Source organism: Lingula anatina, chromosome 2 (assembly GCF_051362555.1).
Source record: "Lingula anatina isolate TDL-2025a chromosome 2, LinAna3.0, whole genome shotgun sequence".
NCBI classification, from domain to species: domain Eukaryota; kingdom Metazoa; phylum Brachiopoda; class Lingulata; order Lingulida; family Lingulidae; genus Lingula; species Lingula anatina.
In genome coordinates, this window is record NC_141768.1 from 36,755,865 (window position 1) to 36,776,137 (window position 20,273).

The window sequence follows — 20,273 nt, forward strand, 5'->3', positions numbered from 1 at the left end:
ACTTATTGCACCTCCATTCATACAATATTAAACACCCCAGTGAAGTATTAAGATATATTTATTGAATGAATGTAAACAGAGAATTGACATCTTCCACTTAGTACAGCTACAAGGATACTAGACTTTTACCTTTCATCTTCTGAACGCATACTTCCCCTTTACCTTATTTGCCGAGCCAGGTAATACAGAGCTTAACTGTATGGAAAAGGAACGCACATTTCATTAAATTGCCCATTTTTTTCTTCGGAATGCCCTCAGCATACCTGAGCTTCAGCCTCAAAATACTTCTCTTGATTCATTAAATACAGGCATTTGAATAACTGCGAGATAACTTAAGAAAACAAGACGAAACGATTCCCTGCTGTATTTTGACATAACTATAAACTGCTTCAAGCGCCGTTGCTGAAATTACAAGAATTAAAACGTTATAGGACAGCATCAAAATAGTAACAGAAAATTACTTAATGTGCCAAGCCATCTCAGAACCAGAAATGTAAATACTTCAAGTCCTCTTCAACAGTAATACGTAAATATTGAAGCCTGTAACAAACAATGGTGGCGTTTGCCTGACATGTGATACGGGGTTTTTGCCTACAGAAACAACCAACCTGCATTCACACTGTGTCAAAACGTCTGAGTTTTTTTACAGAAAACAAAACAGACCTTTTGTCTCGGTGGATTGCACAAGAGCACGTAATATTTAAGTTTACCTCATTAGCATGCAATAGAAACTGTCTAAAACGATTTGTTGTGGACAAAAAGTGATGGTTGTTGGAAGTAACAAGACATTGCATTTTCTTGACTTTCAAAATTCCTTAAGAAAAGAAAGTATAAGTAAAAAAAAAACTCCAGAAGTACTGAGGTATCAAATAAACAAATAAAGATTGTAAACTTCATACAAGAAAATGGAATATGACGCCTTTTGCTTCTCATATTTCTATTTCTATTAGTCACATTGACCATTAGTCGTAGGGTTGGGCCAGTAAGCGGACTACCAGACACTATACCTGAGGCAATGCGACAACATTATTTTCATCGGCTGCTTAACCTTCTCCTGAACTCTTAGAGAGTGATTAATTGTTTGCTGAATAAGGACAACGTCCACTTACTCCAGTTGTAGATACTTTGTAACAGGTTGTTTGAATCTAGATTTATTCTAAATTATTACGCCTGAATACAAGATGAGTTATACGGTGTGTTTCTTTTTATCTGAGTCCTGTGCATAAGTGCCTATTGTCTCTCTCATGCGTTATATATTATATAAAAACAAGAAAATGTATATGTCATGCCCCTCTTATGCCGAAAACCCATGGCAGGCTGATTATTCGTTAAAAGGTTATACAAATTCCAGTACACTGTACCCCTATTACTTTTCCCAATATATCATGTTCACTTAGCCGCCGTTGACCAAACTGTTGGCGTTTTATTTTGGCAACGAAACAACTAAATTGTTCAAAGTGAAGGCTAAGTGGTGTTCTCCTTGAGCCTCAACAAAATTATCCGAATTACGAGAGAGAAAAGAGCGAGAGAGAGAGAGAGAGAGAGAGAGATGGCTGACGGAGAAACTTTTTGGACAGCGGTTCACGTGTTTTTGATTGACGTTCCAGGAGACGTCTGCCAGTGCTTAAATTACCAGCAAAGGCCACACCTTTAAAGGTCACGGCATCAGCAGTTACGCAACATTTAGATAAAAAGTAACTGCCGTTGCTTGACATCAAACCAGTAGTTAGAGCACGCGGAGCCCCGCGTCTTTATGGGGATTTATTTAATAACTTATGAGAGCTCAAAACGTGGAAATGAAGGGTTGCGGCAGAGACCCGTGCCTGGCACAGTGAGAAAGGCGTTTCAATGTACTCCTTGAAATAATCAATATGTGTGTGTGTGTGTGTGTGTGTGTGTGAGAGAGAAAGAGAGAGAGAGAGAGAGAGAGAGAGAGGTAAAAAGGTGGAGCGAGAGAGAGGAAAAGGGGTCGGCGAAGTTATTTCATATTCATCTAAGAATATGATATAAGAGTTATTTCATCTATACAGAACACTAGTTAAAAAGGTTTTGTGTTTGACTTCTATTTTAAATGATATGTTTTTTTCGTTCTTAAAAGAGCGTCTAGTTAGCTGTCGGTAAACAAATGTGTCAGCACTCTATGGCGACTGGTAAATTTTAAAACAGTAGGATTCACGTTTTCTGTGCTGTATTGTCTTAACCTGCTGTTCAGTAACGTCGAATATGAAATCCCCCAAATGGCAAAAAATGCAGAAACAAACGGTTTCGATTTAAATGCTATTAGAACAACCATCGTCAGGTGCTGCAGAGGAGAGAGTGAAATTTGATTTATTTGTGTTGCCTACTTCCTCACCGATCTTTTGGGACAGTAGTTTGCGTTTAGTGCAAAATGTGCCTTTATGGAGAACATTTCATTTGTTAAAGATATATTTTGATCCAGGTTACCGACAACTTCAATTACGCATAATTTAGCCACCTTTTTAAAATTACCGTCCGCAACTTACAGCAAATGGATGGGTTTAATCAAGTGAAATTGGAAAACAGAAAGAGTGCGACATGCATCACCACTTGTGCATAATACTTATCAAAACAGTAAACTCCTATTGCGCCAGAAAAGGCGAAGTTACAAAAACAGTTGCCCCACGCAAAAAAACATGACCCAAAACTCTCACAGTCCTGTTTTTTACCGTTCAGCAACTCTGAATGATAGCTAACTCGCTGAAAATGACTTCACGTAATGGTTGTTATATTAAGTCAGACAAGCTATACACCACGAGAAAGAGGTCGACATTGACATTCATGCTTCGTCGATTGACTTTTACACGGTGGAGAAAAAAATTAATAGTACTGAATAATCCTTACACGCAATACTCTTTTCTTTAATAGTGGCACGCCGTCTGGGTGACAAATATGTAACGACGCCCTTAAAACAAGTACTCGTCCGGTTTAAAAACAATGACTTCTCTTCGCGACACCGAAGGTGTGTGTATCCTTAACAGTCCGCGGTTACCGGTGCGTTCCATCATTAGGAGTTATGAATCCTGTCACTGGGCCATCAACACACCCGGGTGCATGTTAACTAACTTTAGAGAGACCTTTTTACCTGTATTCGGGCACATCTGGTTTACATTTACTATAAATACAAAATCTTTTGGTTCAATTTTAAAAAAAGAAATCCACACAAGTTACCATGCCCTCGTAAATATGCCAATTTTATAGAATTTGCATCCAAAGTGAATCTGTATTCAATCAAAGTTGTATATATGCTTTTAAAGGCCAAACATTTTTCCGTCAAAGATTGATAAGTTTGCAATGGTTCGTTTGTCATAAATACCCTACTCAGAGTGCTATTTGGATGGAATATGACTTTGGAAGGCTATTTAAAAGTATGTTCTAGTCTAAAATCGTTCAAATTGAAGCTAATGGAAATATGGCTGGTATGCAGGAAAACCAGTTTGGGGAGTTTTCATTCAAAGTTCCCTTAAAGGCTTGTTTTGAAATATACCTGGCCTATATGTTTGTCTCCCTTTATCATAACTGGCCAGGCCTTTTTGCTTGAACAAGCAGTAAGAGCTTGCCAAAAGTGCAGGCCAAAAAGTTGTCTTGGTGTAATGAGATTACGTATTTTAGACTGCATGTTAAATATGCCCATCCCTTATGTCACCTCTGCCTGCGCTCAACAGATAATAACCGTGACGAGTAAATGGTTTCTTATGTCTACAAATCAATCTGCACCTAATACTGTCTTTTACAAAGAAAACATATCAAGTTATATCAAACGAGTTTGGTTTCTTAAGGCTGAAAAATGACGCTTGAATACCTTTTCACAATATGTATCAAGTTGCGTTAAGCTGTTCAGTTTCTCATACCAAGAGCCTGGGATTGGATATTTTCATACAATATTCATACAAAAATGGTGTAAATTAAAGTACGTTTACCAATGTTCAACATTGATATTGGTCTTACAATGTTGAAAAATCTCACATCCGAAGGTTTATTTTTTCCGCCCAAACCTGAATACCTTTTCAAATATTCTTGTACCACAATGCCTGAGCAAAATTCTAATAAGACGCTCTGGATTGTAGGCCCCACGTTTAATGACTTTGATACATCAAATATCAAATTATACCGATCTTGTCAAGTTTCTTGTTTAAGAATATCACGTATAAAAAACTTTCACACTCAACGCACTTTCGTTTGTCTTTGCCTCTGACCCTCGTGGACTCACGAATCGATCATCTGAACGACAGTTACATTGGTTGCAATTCTCCTCAACGTCCCCCGCGAGAAAACGCAGGCTGGATGAATGGGTCGCGTGAAGACGGATGTCTAAGGTAAATACGCCTGGAATATATTGCCCCTGTCAGGGAATGAGCAGAATTCTAATAAGGCTTTAAGGTCAGGCAAAGCGTCTCTTGAAACACAGTCTAAATTGGCAAGGGCTTCCATCTCTTTTTAACGCCCTGCCTGTCCTATCACATCTTCCACGCCACGTTTCCAGCGGAATTTAAATGTCAAACGAACACGTGTTTGCAAACTACATCCAAGGTAGTAACGGGAGAATGAAAATAAAATACTTTAACCTGATTAAAGCTAATTGCTTGTATTCATTAAAGAAACATTGCTCTTAAGTTGAAAAACTTAACTGTAAAGGATTTTTGAAGATAAAAAGGGTCTTGTATGGTATTTCCAGAGTCTCTGTTGTAAGGGTTATGATTTCCTGAGAGCACTACAGCGCATTCTTAGAATTTGCGAGGTTTGCCTTCTACAGTGTACACTAAAACAGTTCCGATACAGAAATGAATCATATAATAACCACTTTGTGTGGTCCACATCATGTCAAAATCGAAGCCAAAGCCTAGATAAGGGTGAAATTATAAAGAAAATGTATAAATGTGAAGATCAGCCTTTCCTAGTAATTATTTCACTTTGTTTTTTCTTTTGGAAAAAACTGACTAGAAAAGATTCGTTATGTGATATTTAACTACTTTTCTTCGAAATTTTGATGAATCCACTTGTGTCAGAATTCACAACATATCAGCTTGGCCTTTATTTATTAGCTATAGAGTATGACTTACTTATATTTTAAAGAGAAAGCAAGCCGCTCAGTAGTCTAATTTTCCATTATAGAAGCTAACCGTGGTTGGTTGAGATAAACTACATTTAGGCCTACATGTAGAACCAGTGAGTGTCCGCGTGCGTGGGCGAGGGGTTTCCTTTCAAGGTGGATTCAGGGAGTGGGAAGGCAGGTGCAACAACAAACACCATAGAACCTTTTTGGCAAATCGACAAGCACTGATAAAGTACGAGGTCATTCGGTGTCAATTTGCCAACGGCACAGTACAAATGCTACTCTCAGCATTTCTGCAATGTAAAAAGCACTTGAAAAAATAACGAGCGGATTTTCAGGCAGGAATCCCCTGTTTCAAAAATACGAACAACAACCATTACAGAAGCATCACAGGCAGGCGATTATAAGCACAGTCAGCTTGACTTTACTACCTGGCGTAAAAATAGAAATATCAACATTGTCGAAATATTACGGACAGGTTTCTCTGTAGCTAACTACTCATCACCACTTATTTCTGGTACGAAAATAAATTATGGCAATACAGGTAGAGGTGAATTCAACACTATCAAATGGCTGTTTATTCATTCAAATATTCAATATTTCTACCTTGGGGTGGGCGTGGGGATAGTACACCGGATGATTTCTAATAACAATGACATAGACTGCACATACTCACTAAGACACGTTTATTCTTTTTTATTTTCGTGCTTTATTTTTTTCTCGATAAAGAAGTAAGATACACAAAACTGAAAACATCTTGTTGTTAAGCTCTCAGGATTCGAACCACATTTGGATTATTTTTTTTGCATTCTTCAACATCCCTGTTACTGGTTATCTAGTTGTTGTTACCAGGCAACCAGGGTATATAACAGAGGTTGGTGTTTTCCAAGCTGTGTTATATATTTTCATATGTTATGCGGGTAGTGTTTCACTAGATCAAGGTAACTTATATTAAACGCACAACAAAAGGAATGAAATAAAATAATATATAGGAAGATAAATACTCGTATTTTTAAATGAACTACAGTAAGGCGCGGTTTACTTAGATCTACAAAGATTATAATGAATTGACTTCACTCTTTAAAAAGCAGAACGTCAGCCACCATAGTAATACGTTTTTAAGTGTTAAGTGCCATTCGAAAGAGACATTTCACCTATTATGCACCATTTATTTCTACTAAAAACAGTATACGGCTTCGAAATGACGTGGGCTCATTTCAGCGTGAAATAAACCTGGGCAGTGAGTCTCTTAAAACAGTTTTATATACATAAGCATACCGTGGAGGTCATTTCATATAGTTCAGGTCACCACTGGCATAATTCATGATAACGAGGATGCTGACTGTTATCATGATTATTAATTTAAGGTCAAAATGTGTATGTTTTTAGGTGTCTGCCACTTTCATATCTTTAAAAACATATTTATTTAATGGAAGTCCCATCTAGCTCTTTGTTAAGTCCTTGTCGTGAAATTAATCAAGGGAAGACACTCGACTTTGCTCGTCTTTTCAAGGGTCGAACGGGGAATCCGAGCCCCAACCTATAGAAAAGGGAAGGCGTATTAACGATAACTTCAGATCTAACCACCCAGGTCTGAAAGAGCATAGTTCAAAGCAAAGTGTTGCCCGTAGACGTGTAACCGTAGTACTTAACCGACCAAATTAGGTATCTTTATCTATATCACCTTCGCATATACGTGTCCGCTGGGCACAGGTAACAATTTGATGACCAATTGACCAGAGACCCACCCCAAAGGTGAAATGACATATACAATGGGAACGGGATTGCTCGAGAAAACAGCGCAATTAAGGGAAGAGGAGTTGGGGCGTTTTTTACAATCGGTTCAAGTGGATCTGTTCCTACAATAACCTTTACTTTTATTTTTGGTTGAATCTAGCAAATATTGCTGCCACCTTCCCTTCTCACACCACTCATTCTAAGCTTTCATCTCATTAAGGGGGTTTGGGCCTGTCTTTTCTAGTGTGAACGACGCCGGTTACATGTACTTCACATATTGAGATACACTTGAAGCAGCATTATGTTCGCGCATAAAACACTGACAGGAATTTCAGACAGGACAAACAGGTTTTGTGGGGAAAGCCGCAGTGACGGTCTGCTGTGTAAACCGCAGTCAATGTCAACTGACACAAAATGATCTTTCCTTATAAGTTCTGCATTGACCCTGAATGGGTCCAAAGTATGAAAGAACCCGCAGAACTCGGAGTCATTTCAATCCGCCTTGTGAAGCGGACCCTTTCTTTTTTTTGTATTGGCTTGCTTGTGACGACATGCCAACGTGTTTTACACTTGATTTCATATTGCTTGTTTTGACACATAGACTATTCACTAACTTTAAGAAGTTTCCAAATACGTTTCATTTTATTTTTTTCGAAGGAATGTCAATTTTAACTTAAAAGTTCTAATGTCGGAATGCAAGATTGCGTTAATCGCATAGTAGGCTGTAGTGGATAAAATACCAGATAGAATTAGGTAACCACTCAGACATGGATCTTTGTTTTGTTTGTTTCATTACACACATGTATGCATCTACAGCCTGTTAGTCACCCAAGAGGACATCTTTCAACTTCACAACAGCGAAAATTCACAATCGCAGTTCATCATATATGAGATAGCAAAGTCGAGACATTTTCACTAATCTAACTGAAGACGTTTTTCTTTCGTTTGTTTTGTTTCTTTCAGTGCATATTGTCCCTAAATCTTGTGCTTCTTAGTCACTTGGAAAGCCGCAGCAGCTTTTACCGATAAAATTTTCTTTCCAATCTGATCATACCGGAAATAACTAAAACGAAATGTAGAAACGAAAACATTCTACCCAATACACGTTTTCTCATTTCTTTTTTCTTTTCTTTTCCTTTTTTTCTTTTAATCTATTTTGTTCCAAAACGTCTCGACTCTTAGTCACTACATTGTCGATTTCGAAACTTGTAAAAAGGTGAACTTTGCCAAAAGAACGTTCTTTCCAATTTTAGCAAACTGGAAAAGTAATTTGCGGGTTATCTTTAGTAGGCTCACACCTGTAGGTTTTCTCACCCACTTAACACTCATTAGTCATTCAAACACAGAGAATTACCAAGAAATTAGTCATGCGGGTAGTAAGATCGCTGCTGAAAAAGTTACAAAATGTTAAATTTAATAACCAGTGTCTTGAATATAACACCAGATGATGCTGAAGGAAGAAATTTGCTAAAGGAATATTTAAAAACCCTGTCTTTTTTTACAGTAGGGCCTAATATACGTAGTTGTTTACTGTCCTTAATTTAAAAGGTGCTTGTTGTTGTGCAGATTTGAACATTTTTAAGAAGGACCATGTTTACCTTTAAGTAAAACTTCGTTCACTATTGCCTTGGTTTTGAAAAAAAAGTCTTCTACCTCGAATTGTAGATTATTCACTAGACCATTCATGAGTATTGGTGCGCAATCTTTACCTCAAGATACCTCCGGGTATGAAGCTAAGGAAAATCTTTTACTCATTGCCACTTTCTTGGCACTAGCTCGAGTTGTTTTGAAGATCTCTGGCTCCAGACAATTATTGTTGGCATTTACCTCTTTCATTCCGGCTGAATCATAACGACCAAAACAGACTGTTACGAATGCTTTCTGGTCTGTCATAATTGTGTTTTATATGTTGCATAGTAAAATGTTGCTTCTTAGTACACGTCATCCAGACGACATTTGATTATACCGCCGTACAGGTCATGCAAAATATGACAACGTCAGCTAAATTAATCTAAATTGTGAAACTAATATTTCAGATATCCATGTTTTGGTTTTCATACCTATTTGAAAGTACTGCCCTTCACTCACAAACTTCTCAATCTCAATCTGAACTTAAGTTAAAGTAAGAAATGCACATTGACCTATGAGAGCCAGTCAATGTGGACCACTTTTATAGTTGGGGTACATGCAAAAGACACATATGTCTAGAATGCTCCTTAAATAGACATTTTTGCTGTGCTTATCACGTGTTTCAAATAAAAATTCAGTGAGGCAATTTTTCCTTTTTTGCAACACATCAAAAGAATTGCACTTTGCATAGTTTACACAATATTATAAGCCACCTTCATTTGTACATTTCCAGATACAATGTATACACTGCCAATGAACCAAATTATCGGCGGTGAGGTATATAACCCATCTGGTTTAGACGCTATCCCTATCCGTAATCCTGCCATCAAGACCTTTAGAGGACTTCTAGATGACAAAGCTGTGGAATTGGATTGTGACAAGCAACAAGCTATTGAAGTGTCAGGGAAGGCTCACAAGGGAGAGTGTTTTGGTGACCTAGACCTCTGCGACCAAGGTATGTGCACCAGTAGAATAATCTTGGATAAAACTTAATTTGTGTTTACTTAATATTAATACAGGTGAAAAATAATTAAGTTTTATAAGTTAACTACATAATATTTATCATTCCATGGAAAAGAAGGGCACGCGCATTATTAATTAAAACCCAAACATGTACATGGAGCATAATAAAACGTCTTTACGGAGTTTGTATGTTTACATATAATCACAAAAAGGGCATCAAAAGTGGAACAACTATTTCTTTGATAATTTCATACCCCCCCAAAAAAATTTTTTTTTTGTTTCTCGCGTAAATTTTAAAATATATAATTTACTGAGCCCAGCGACTTTACAATAGTTAACTTCCTCTGAGGTATGTATTAAAATCAAGTTTTCCTTTTACAGGTTATACCGTGGCAATGTGGGTTAATTTCAAGAATGCTCCATATCGACAAGGAGTTTATATGTCCAACGGTGGTCATAATAGGAAAAACCACGGTGTTGCAATGAAGTACCGTAGTGGTCACATAGAATTTGTATTCCGCAACAAGGCAGCACAAGAATGGGTCGTCAAGGGGGATAATGTCTTGGAGGGACGCTGGTATCACGTCGCAGCGTCTTGGGACCGCAATCGGGGTCTTTTCCTCTATGTGAACGGAGAACAGGTTGACCATGCCAGTTCCTCGAGGAGAAAAGGCAAATTGGACACAACCCATGCTGATACTTTCGCCAAGTTTAACTTGGGTCGTTCCAACGATGCTGAGGGATCTGCCAGCACAGGAACACTACTGGTGGATGAATTTACTTTCTGGTCTAAATTCATGACGGCCAAAGATGTGCGAGAGAGTAAGAAAGGTCAGAAGGTTTCTTATTAATGCAGTGAAAAATTACTTTCATAAATAATACCTACAAATTAATATTATTAACTTTTCTTTTACGTGTACATATACATTAGAATAGGGTAAAAATAACACGATATGGGGTACTGACTGTTAGTGTTATCACAACTATTTATCTCTGAAGTAATTGCACAATAAATGGGTAACATTTTAAACCCTCAAAACACCCATACATTATCGTTGATGGGGATGACACATATATAGGCTCTATAAAGATCTTAAAACTACCTTTATTATATTTCATATAAGGACCCTACTATCGGTACTATTTCCCAATGGAGGGCACAAGCGGCGGCCAGCTCATAACCCCTAGTTCTCTGATACGGGCCACAGTGGGCGGTAACCCTGTTGCTGTCATGGGCCAATACGAATCCGCCCTCAAGCTGGATGGCATCCGGGACTACGTGACCCTTGGAGACGTCCGAGACACCTGCCTAGGCCACCACGCCAAGTGTACCAAAGGCTGGTATATGTCCATGTGGGTGAAATTTGACAGCTTGCCCAACGGTATGGTTCTTTTTGATAATGGCAACGGCACGACCATCACATACAGAAATGGACTCCTGACTGCTCTGGTTACGATGGCGCAAGGCGGTAGGGTAAAATCTTGGCAGGCTTCGGCAAGAAACCTTGCGATGAATCAGTGGTACTTCTTGGAAGTCTCCTGGAGTCAGACCATGGGGCTTAGTATGTACGTCAACCTCGATGAAGTAGACCGTGATAACTCTCCCACCAATGGACAACTTTCAACGTCATTTACACATGATATGTACATCGGGAGGGGGAATTCCAGGGTTGCTCCATATGCCCCAGTAACCATTGACGATCTTGAAATTTGGTATGCTGATAGAAAGAGTCTGTTGGACCTGGATTTCATTATGCGAGGTATTTTTTCACATATATTTGATTCATGTTTTTTGTCAGGCTTATGAGTTCTGACATAGATGTGTAAGAATGTTTCTCCAGATTCACACTTTATAATACTTGATATACTTGATAATATTATATTATGAAATCTAATCGGACTTGCTGAATTTTTTCTCTAGGACCACCACAAAGTCATCTCTTTGGATTGGACTTTAAACTCAGCAAGACCCGTGTCGCAGGCCCCTTCCCCGTGCACATCCACTCCAATCCCAGTATCGTTGACGGCAAAGTGTTGGGCGCACTGTGGTTGAACGGCGACGAACAGCACGCAGAGGTGAAGATTGTCAACAAAGAAAACTGCCTAGGAAACCTTGACGCCTGTCCCCATGGTGTTACTTTAACCTTCTGGATTCAGCCGGTAGAAATCAAGGATAAAACCTACTACATTTCAACGGGGTTGAACGGTATCACGGCGTCTTACATCAACGGTGAATTAGTATTCAAAGTGGAGACAACCTCTCGCACGTGGATGGCCAAGACGCGAGCTCTCAACCCAGCAACCGGACTCCGAGAAATCGACCCAGATGCTTGGTACTTCATTGAACTCTCCCTTCATCCCGATAGGGGTCTCAAAGTATACGTGAATGGCGAAATGGCAGGACAAGACAAGTCCCCAGACCTCAGAAACATTGACCAAAACTTTGTGTACACGACAGAGAAAGATAGGTTCTATATTGGTAGGGGGAACTTGGATATGACTGACAAAAGGTATGCCAACGCTACCATTGATGAGGTGAACTTCTGGTATGGCCCTAGGGATTATCTGACGGCATTTGGATATCTCAGGAGAGGTGAGTTCGTGTTTATTTGTTGATATGCTTACATCGTATTTTTAAATAGATGTGTTTATTACTCTTGTTGAATGACATCTAACATAATGAAAGCATTTTTAGCTTTTTAAAGCTTTTTAAAAATAATTATCATACAATTTAGCACACTGTAAATAGGACATTAAAAACAATTTCATTATCAATATTTCAGGTTTGCCTGAGCACTTTTTCATCACTTTTGATGACATTCGCAGCGGTCGCGTTGTCCACGACAAACTTAACATCTTAACTAGGGGCAATCCAGTGGCCGTACCGGGCAAAATCAACAACGCTCTGTCCCTGTATGGTGGACAGTATGCCGATCTTGGCGATCATAGTGACAAATGCCTGGGCAACCTCACATTCTGCAAACGTGGTTTCACTATGGCAACTTGGATGAATATTCGTAATCGCCCATTGGAAGGTACATACTACTTCTCATCTGGAAGAGATGGCATGCAGATTTACTACCAACGGGGAATGTTGTACGCTGATTTTCGCTTAAATGACAAACTCTGGAGAGTCACTCTACCTGATGTACGCACAAATGAATGGCAATTCTTGGAGTTCTCTTGGCATCCAAAACACGGGCTTACTGTGTATAAAAACAATGAGCTGGTTGGTAGCGATGCTAACGCACAGATTGATACGTCTTATGTCAGTCAAGGGAACAACTTCTTCATTGGTAGATCAAATAATGTGAGGAATTTCAACAACATAGATGCCTTGTTTGATGACACGGAGATTTGGTATGCCAGGCGAGAGGATTTGGTTGCTTTCAACTATATACAAAGAGGTAGGTCTAGAACCAATATCTCTGAAAATATTTCATTACATATTTCTTTGATATTTTACTACTATTATTATGAAGAAAGGTGTATTTTTTTATTTCACTTTTAATAACGTGGTGTAAGTTACTAAAAGGGCTTATCTTTTAATTTCTTTTGTGACAGTGAATTACACAATTAACACAAAATGATTCAGATGTACTTTTATGTGAAACTAAAGATTGTAAACTTTCCTTCAGGAAAATACCCGAAGGAATCATTCTCTTTTGAAAATGCCGACGGGAGCAGAGTGATACATCCAAGACACAGTGTCATTCTTCACAATAATGCCCATCTGGTTGTTGGCGATGTCGGGAACGCTGTCGATCTAAATGGAAATGCCCAGTTCGTCACACTGGAAAACCTGTACAGAACGTGCATGGCCAACCTAGAACTCTGCAAGCACGGTCTTACCATGTCCTTCCGTATTAAACCGCGCGATATGGCTGACGACACATACTTCCTTTCCAGCGATGCCTATAAAGTGTTTACCAGAAATGGCCGCGTGCATGTCACCTTCAGCGACAGGAATAGAACGTGGGAGGTATCAACGGATGCAATCCGTAAAGACAACTGGAATCTTGTAGATATATCCTGGCATCCGACTAAGGGATTGGAACTGTACGTGGATAACCAGAAAGTTGCCAGCACAACCGTCTTCACGACTCAACCCAATAGAGAGGTCACCAACAGAAACGTGTACATCGGTAAAACGGATACTTACATGATACGCGAAAACTACGCCAATGCTATAATAGATGAACTTCAGTATTGGTACACGCCGATTGACCAGCTCATTGCCTTTGACATACTGGCAAGAAGGTCTATCTCTAACCAAACTGTTAAGATGGATGTTATCAATGGTAATATTATCCCAAATCCAAATCCAAATTTGGTGATCACTGCAAGTGGAAGGCCATCTGTTGTTCCTGCACAACCGGGTGATCCATTCAATGCTATTTACGTCACCAGAGATCAATATATTGACTTTGGTGGGAACTTCACTTGCGCCGGAAACCCACAGAAGTGCTACAATGGTTACACCCTAAGATTCAAGACCAATCCCAAAACTCTGAACGAGAACATGTATTTTATAAACAGTAACCCTGTGAATGTTTACTGGAAAGAAGGAAGGCTGCACGGAGTTTTTAACACACCGACACAGACATGGGAAGTTTCCACACCGGATTTCTATGCCGGATCGTGGCATGACGTTGATTTATCTTGGGACAGGGAAAATGGTCTAATTTTGTACATCAATGGCACCAAAGTGGACCAAAGAGTCCGCCCTATCATCAGAAAAGACCCTAATGACTACAACAAACATTTCTTCATCGGCACCAATAAGATAACTCCGACTATGCTAAACATTGATGCGGTAGTTGATAACTTTGAGACCTGGAATTACAAGAGAGACTATTTGGTCAGCAAGGGTATAATTACACTTTTCCAAGTAACCACTCCAGCGCCAATAACAACCCCTGCTCCGCCTAGAATTAACGCCATCTATCAAGACGGAAACAACCGCTGGATACCTTACCATATTTATAACTTGCCCCCAATTTTTAATGTTCAAAACGACAGGGAGACGCTTTCCATCGACTTCGTTGCCAACTACCCTGATGGTCTTATCTGGTCCAGTGAAAATGATAACAGGAAGATTTACTTGGCGCTCAAGGTAAATTGTCTAGAAATTGAATAATAATAATAATAATAATAATAATAATAATAAATTTTCGTATTCGTATTTTATTGGGAGAAAGATTACAATCGGTATATTTTTGTACTGAAGATTTAAAAGAGAAACCAGATAAAAATAATTCTACATATTGCTGTAAAAAAATTAACTAACATCCCATATCGAAATGATCCATGCTGTCATGTATGTGGAAATATCCAGGGGACAGTGAAAACTAAAATGTGTCATTTTTCATTCAGAGAGGTATTCTCCAAATGGGTGTCACCTTCCCCGATGGTTTGAGCCAACTTCTCAGTGTGGCCCCACGCTCTGGGAACTTCGCCGACGGTCGACTCCACAGGGCAGTCATAACACGGGATGGGCGAGTGGTGAGATCATTTTATTGAATGGCAAAGTATTTTAAATGATCGTTACAGTAGTGTACGTTTCTTCCCATGCAGAGAATGTTCAACGCAAAAATAATGTCGGATCACTAAATCTTACACAATACACTCATTAACAGTACACATTAGAAAGATGCAAACCTAATTCGTAAAATAATTCCAGTAAACTATTGTATTTGTATGTTAAAACGTGTTTGAAGAAGGTCCTTCTTTAAATGACACCCTTATACCCGAACACATTTTATCTAATGTCATGTAACAACTAAAAATAAATAGTTGGCCAAATGAATGACTGGAATATTAATAATTTGTGTTTTGATTATGGACAACCCGTCTAAAAGATCGATCGTTCATTTTTACAAATAGAAAATGTTTCCTTCTCACGTTTTCCTTTTGTACGTAACTTTACAGGTGTCTATATCCGTGGACGGAGCCCAAGGAGACAGAAACATCAGGTTCGAGCGCCCGTTCCGGCTGATCGACAGGGACACCGTCTACCTCGGTGGTCACCCTGACGTGTCAACCTTCACGGACGGAGCGGTAGATAGGGGGTTGAGTGGAAGAATAACAGAGGTAATACTTAGACACGTGGTTTGAAATCTATTCATAATTCATAAAGTATTACATGATTAAAACGGACATGTGTACTGTCATAATAAGTCCTGTTCTATAATTCCTCTTTGTCCATTATAAATGTAATTCATATTAAGTCTACACTTTGTTTCTTTTTTCTTCACACTAGTATTTTTATATATTCATATATTTATTTTATTACGGCTCAAAAAAAGCCTTGTATCTTAGACTTATTAGCCTATTGTCTACCTTTCTGTAAATAGTGGTTGTAAAAAGTGATAGTATATTTTTATTTTTTATACCTTGATAGAAATGACAAAGTCACAATGATAATACTATGTAGTTGCTCCAAATGTGAGAGGCATGTGTGCGTGTATGGGAGTGAGAGGTTTAGTTAATTATCCTAGTTATTATTTAGTGTATTATTGGTATATTCTGGAAAAAAAAATAATGAGGAATACTGACCATTCTGATAAATCGTCTGTTCTTAATGATTTTTCTCAATAAAAGTAATACAACACACAAACACACACGTATTGATTTGGTTCCTTATTGTTACAGGTAATCATCAATGGAAACAGGTTCCCCATCCCACTGAATCTGATGACAGCTTTCCTTCAAAACACCCTTCCAAATTACATTCCTGGAGTGCAGAATGTCATCATCGAGGTCGACGGTGTGAGAAAATACTTCCCTACCCCACCACCGCCAACATCAGCCATTCCAACTCCAGTTACCTTCACGGATGAAGCTGCCTTTATCTATACCACCAACAATCCGCCTAAATTTGGTCGGTCTGCTGACGAAATATCATTCACTATGAGGACGGTTGAACCCGAAGGTCTTATATTGATAAACAAGGCAAGAACAGGTTCGGATGATTTCCTGGCAATTGAAATTATGGATGGAAAACTTTGGTTGGTTGCTGAGCGTGCCGGAGAGACCATGAGAGAAGCGTTTTCTGATACCATGGTAAACGATGGTCAACCACATAGGGTGAAAATTCAACGCAACAGCTTTGGTTTGACGACAGAGCTAGACGGCAACAGGAGGAACGTACGCGTTCCAAGACTAGGCAGCGGATTCAACTTGGGTGAACTGACGTACATTGGCGGGTATAGGTATACAACCAATTCGCTGCTCCCTTGGAAGACATGGGCTCGTAAAGGCTATGTGGGTTGTATTTCAGATTTTGTGGTCAATGGAAAATACGTTGATATCAAACAGCTGGCTGCCCAACAGAGTGTTCGCACAGGTGGAATACAGGAGGGTTGCTTCTCAATGCCGACCCGTTGTAGAAGTCAGCCATGTTTGAATGGAGGGGTGTGTCATGACCGGTGGGATAGATACGAATGTGACTGCACCGCCACTGACTACAGAGGGCGTAACTGTGAACAACGTAAGGAAAATTTAATCGCATTTGAATTGTTTCATTTGCTAATTTTACTCTCAGTACATAGTACTCACCATTTCACACTTGCACACACGCACACACACACACACTACATGTAACACACACACACACACACACACTAAAACTGACTTCAGCAAACATTTCTGGTTTGAACATCAAGCCTATCCTAATATCCATATTAAACTCAACGTAAAACCTGTGAATTTGACATTGTAAAACATTGCATTGACACGATAGCCTTTTTGACATGTCACCCTCACTTGGATAATCGTACCTTACAGTTGCACCCATTGGGAGATTTGACGGCCGAACTGGAGTTTACGTGGATATCTTCCCGTCTCTCCACACCCACAAAAACGATATCAGCTTACGTTTCCTGACAACAGAGAGAAATGGCGTTTTGTTCAACACCTATGATGGAGGGCGGACCAATACCTACATGAAGGTTGCCCTTGAAAACGGGAGAGCTAAACTCATGACAAATCTTGGTGGACGTGAAATAGTAAGTTTGCATACACCCATGCTTCATGTACGTTGATGACCTGGCCAAAATAACAATATCATGAAATTACATATCTCTCTTTATATAGATAAATGACGTCAACAGTTATCTTACGCAATTGTTCAAAATATAACAATACCATAAAAAAGGAAATACATCTATCACAGCATAAATGAAACCAATATTATTTCTACGCAGTAGTCGATAAATTCTTTTATGAAAGATGAATTAAGCGATAAAGTTTACTAGAGAATAATCATTTGAAGAAGGTGAATAACGACACATAGGCCTATATTAATATTATGTGTAACTATTTTCAGAACCCCATGTATACTGGAAATAATCTGAACGATGGCAATTGGCATACTCTCCACGTCAAAAGACGCGGTGAACAACTCGAGTTCTGGATTGACAATGACGCTCATCAAAAATGTAAGTTATAGACGCCTTCATACTTCATTTCAAAGTCTACATGGATGTCACTTCTATCAGCATGTTAAGTGTGTTAATTTTTATGTATGTGTGTGCGTGCGTGGCAGTGAGAGAGAGAGACCGCTAATATTTCCCCGTTTTCTTACAGACACATTACCCGGCGAAGGATACTTACTGGACATCGCTCGCATTAATATCGGATATCCAGGCGGCAGCATACAGAACCTACGCCCCTCTGACATATTCAATGGCTACATCAAAAACATGCACTTGGCCGAGCTACCCGATAATATCATTATCGACTTCAAAGATCTGAGAATTTACTACGTGCCCAACTATCCCGTCACTTTCCGTTCCCACCAGACACACGTCTCAATAGACGATCTCCGCAACAGTGATTTGAACAACCTGAAATTTGCCTTCCGCACCAATAACACCGACGGCCTAATTCTTTTCAACGGTCGGGGTGCTAATGATGATTTCATCGCCGTAGAGTTAGAAGGAGGCTACATAAGCTTTTCGTTTAACAACGGTAACTCTGGACCAGTGAAAATTAAGAATATCAAGAAGGGGCCACTGAATGACAACAGGTGGCATCTTGTGGAAATCCAACAAACGTCGCCAACGGAGTGGGTCGTCGGCGTGGACAACATTTATGAGCGAAGAACTATCAGTCAACAACAGACGGGAACTTTTAGCCTTCGCGGGGGTCTCTTCATCGGGGGCGTGCCCGAGAATATGTATAATCAGCTGCCAAGGGTTATCACATCTCGGCGCGGGTTCCAGGGCTGTTTCGATGATCTCACTTTTGGCCAGGGATCGAAACCTGACCTGGTCCGAGCAGGTGCAGGCCAAGTTAGCGTAGGTTGCACAGGTGAGTGCGAGTCTTTGTCCTACAGACTCCGCGAATAATGTCCCCTTTTCTTTGGTAAAGTTTGCGTCCTTTTTGATTGTTTAAATTATTACTGGTATTTCCTTTTTCTGCTGTGGTGGAATAAGGGAAATATGTAAGAACGGTCTTTGCAGGGACTAGATCAGAATAGTTTTCTGTAGTGTAGAAAGTTTATTATGTTGAGAAGGATGAGCAGTTTCACTAAAAACTTCTGTTAGCGAGGTGCACTGGATGGTACATACAGTCTTGCTTAGTGCATAGATCTTAAAAAAAATACAACACTGGTACTGTCGTGTTTCATACCGTAAACGATAACCTAACTGTTTAAAATGTTTTCTTTATTTAGCAGGTGTAAATGGTGTCAAATTTTCAAAATAAGGCACGCTTGTTTGGAAAGCATATAAGATATGCCGTAATTTGAAAGGATGCAGGTACCATAAAGACTTTTTTTAAATTCTCTGGATTCATTTTACACAGGTCCAATTGCAATGTGTGCTGACGACACATGCAAGAATTCAGGAGAGTGTATTCAACTTCCAAATGGGTTCTACTGTGACTGTAACATGACCTCCTATACTGGAGATAGATGTACAGAGGGTACGTAATTATCATGTAATACACGTGTATTCTGTGAGTTTTTTTTAAAAGAAAGTGCAGGGATTTTCTCTTAGTAGAATATGTTGAAAATTTATATCCCGTGACACAGATAGGCCTATTATCGTGAAATGAATCATATTACCTTAATAAATATATTGAATGCACCTTCGAGATTTCACGACCGAGTGATTTTACTCAATTATTATTTATAATCATTTTTCGAAGTTACATGTATATGATATTATTTAGATTAATTTTTTATTTATAAATTGCAGACAGCACTTCGTTCTCCTTCACGAAGGGAATCATCGTGTACCGTATCAACGACCCCACCCCGTCCAGTAAGGATGACATCGCCCTCGGGTTCATCACCAACTATCCTGACGGGACCCTGCTTCGTTCAGACGGCGCAGGCGGGGACTTTATAGAGCTCAAACTTGTAAGTGAACTTCATAAATCATTCTCTTTATAGATTTTATCAGAATTCATCGCCGGATGTTTATTAGCCATTAAAACAATTTAAATAAAATTGGTAGATTGAATTTAATTTTTTTTACTTCTGAAATGGTAATATTCACCTTTAACTGTTGCGCTTAGGCCTATTGATTACATTCTAAATCTCTACTATTGTGCGACTACGGAGACTGAATTAATTTTTTGGGGAGGGACCCCCCCCCCCCTCAACCCACTAGGTCTGCCTCCGATATAAGATATCTGAAATTTACGATTCATTCCAGGAAAACGGGTATGTGGTTGCCACTTATGACATTGGCGACGGCGTCCAGAGAGTCGTAGAGGACAGGCGGAGATTCAATGACGGCAACTATCATATCGTGCGTTTTACAAGAGATGGCCGCAACGGATTCCTTCGAGTTGACAGCTTACCAACAAGAGCGATTAGACCCAGTGAGTTTTAAAAAAAAATTTATATGCATTATTCAGT

At 39.3% G+C, this 20,273-nt stretch overlaps 1 protein-coding gene across 3 annotated transcripts in view; it reads left to right on the plus strand.

Annotated features, from left to right (window-relative positions):
- LOC106156781 (uncharacterized) overlaps window positions 1–20,273 on the plus strand; it is a 32,444-nt gene that overhangs the window by 4,019 nt on the left and 8,152 nt on the right. For all 3 annotated transcript variants that reach the window (XM_013532204.3, XM_013532205.2, XM_087005516.1), the window contains 15 exons: window positions 9,171–9,392; window positions 9,782–10,231; window positions 10,525–11,160; window positions 11,322–11,993; window positions 12,184–12,807; window positions 13,039–14,516; window positions 14,777–14,905; window positions 15,332–15,493; window positions 16,055–16,892; window positions 17,189–17,409; window positions 17,730–17,841; window positions 17,990–18,715; window positions 19,211–19,330; window positions 19,606–19,769; window positions 20,068–20,236. In XM_013532204.3, the coding sequence (XP_013387658.2) occupies window positions 9,171–9,392; window positions 9,782–10,231; window positions 10,525–11,160; window positions 11,322–11,993; window positions 12,184–12,807; window positions 13,039–14,516; window positions 14,777–14,905; window positions 15,332–15,493; window positions 16,055–16,892; window positions 17,189–17,409; window positions 17,730–17,841; window positions 17,990–18,715; window positions 19,211–19,330; window positions 19,606–19,769; window positions 20,068–20,236 (6,723 nt within the window). The remainder of the gene's footprint in view (window positions 1–9,170; window positions 9,393–9,781; window positions 10,232–10,524; window positions 11,161–11,321; window positions 11,994–12,183; window positions 12,808–13,038; window positions 14,517–14,776; window positions 14,906–15,331; window positions 15,494–16,054; window positions 16,893–17,188; window positions 17,410–17,729; window positions 17,842–17,989; window positions 18,716–19,210; window positions 19,331–19,605; window positions 19,770–20,067; window positions 20,237–20,273) is intronic.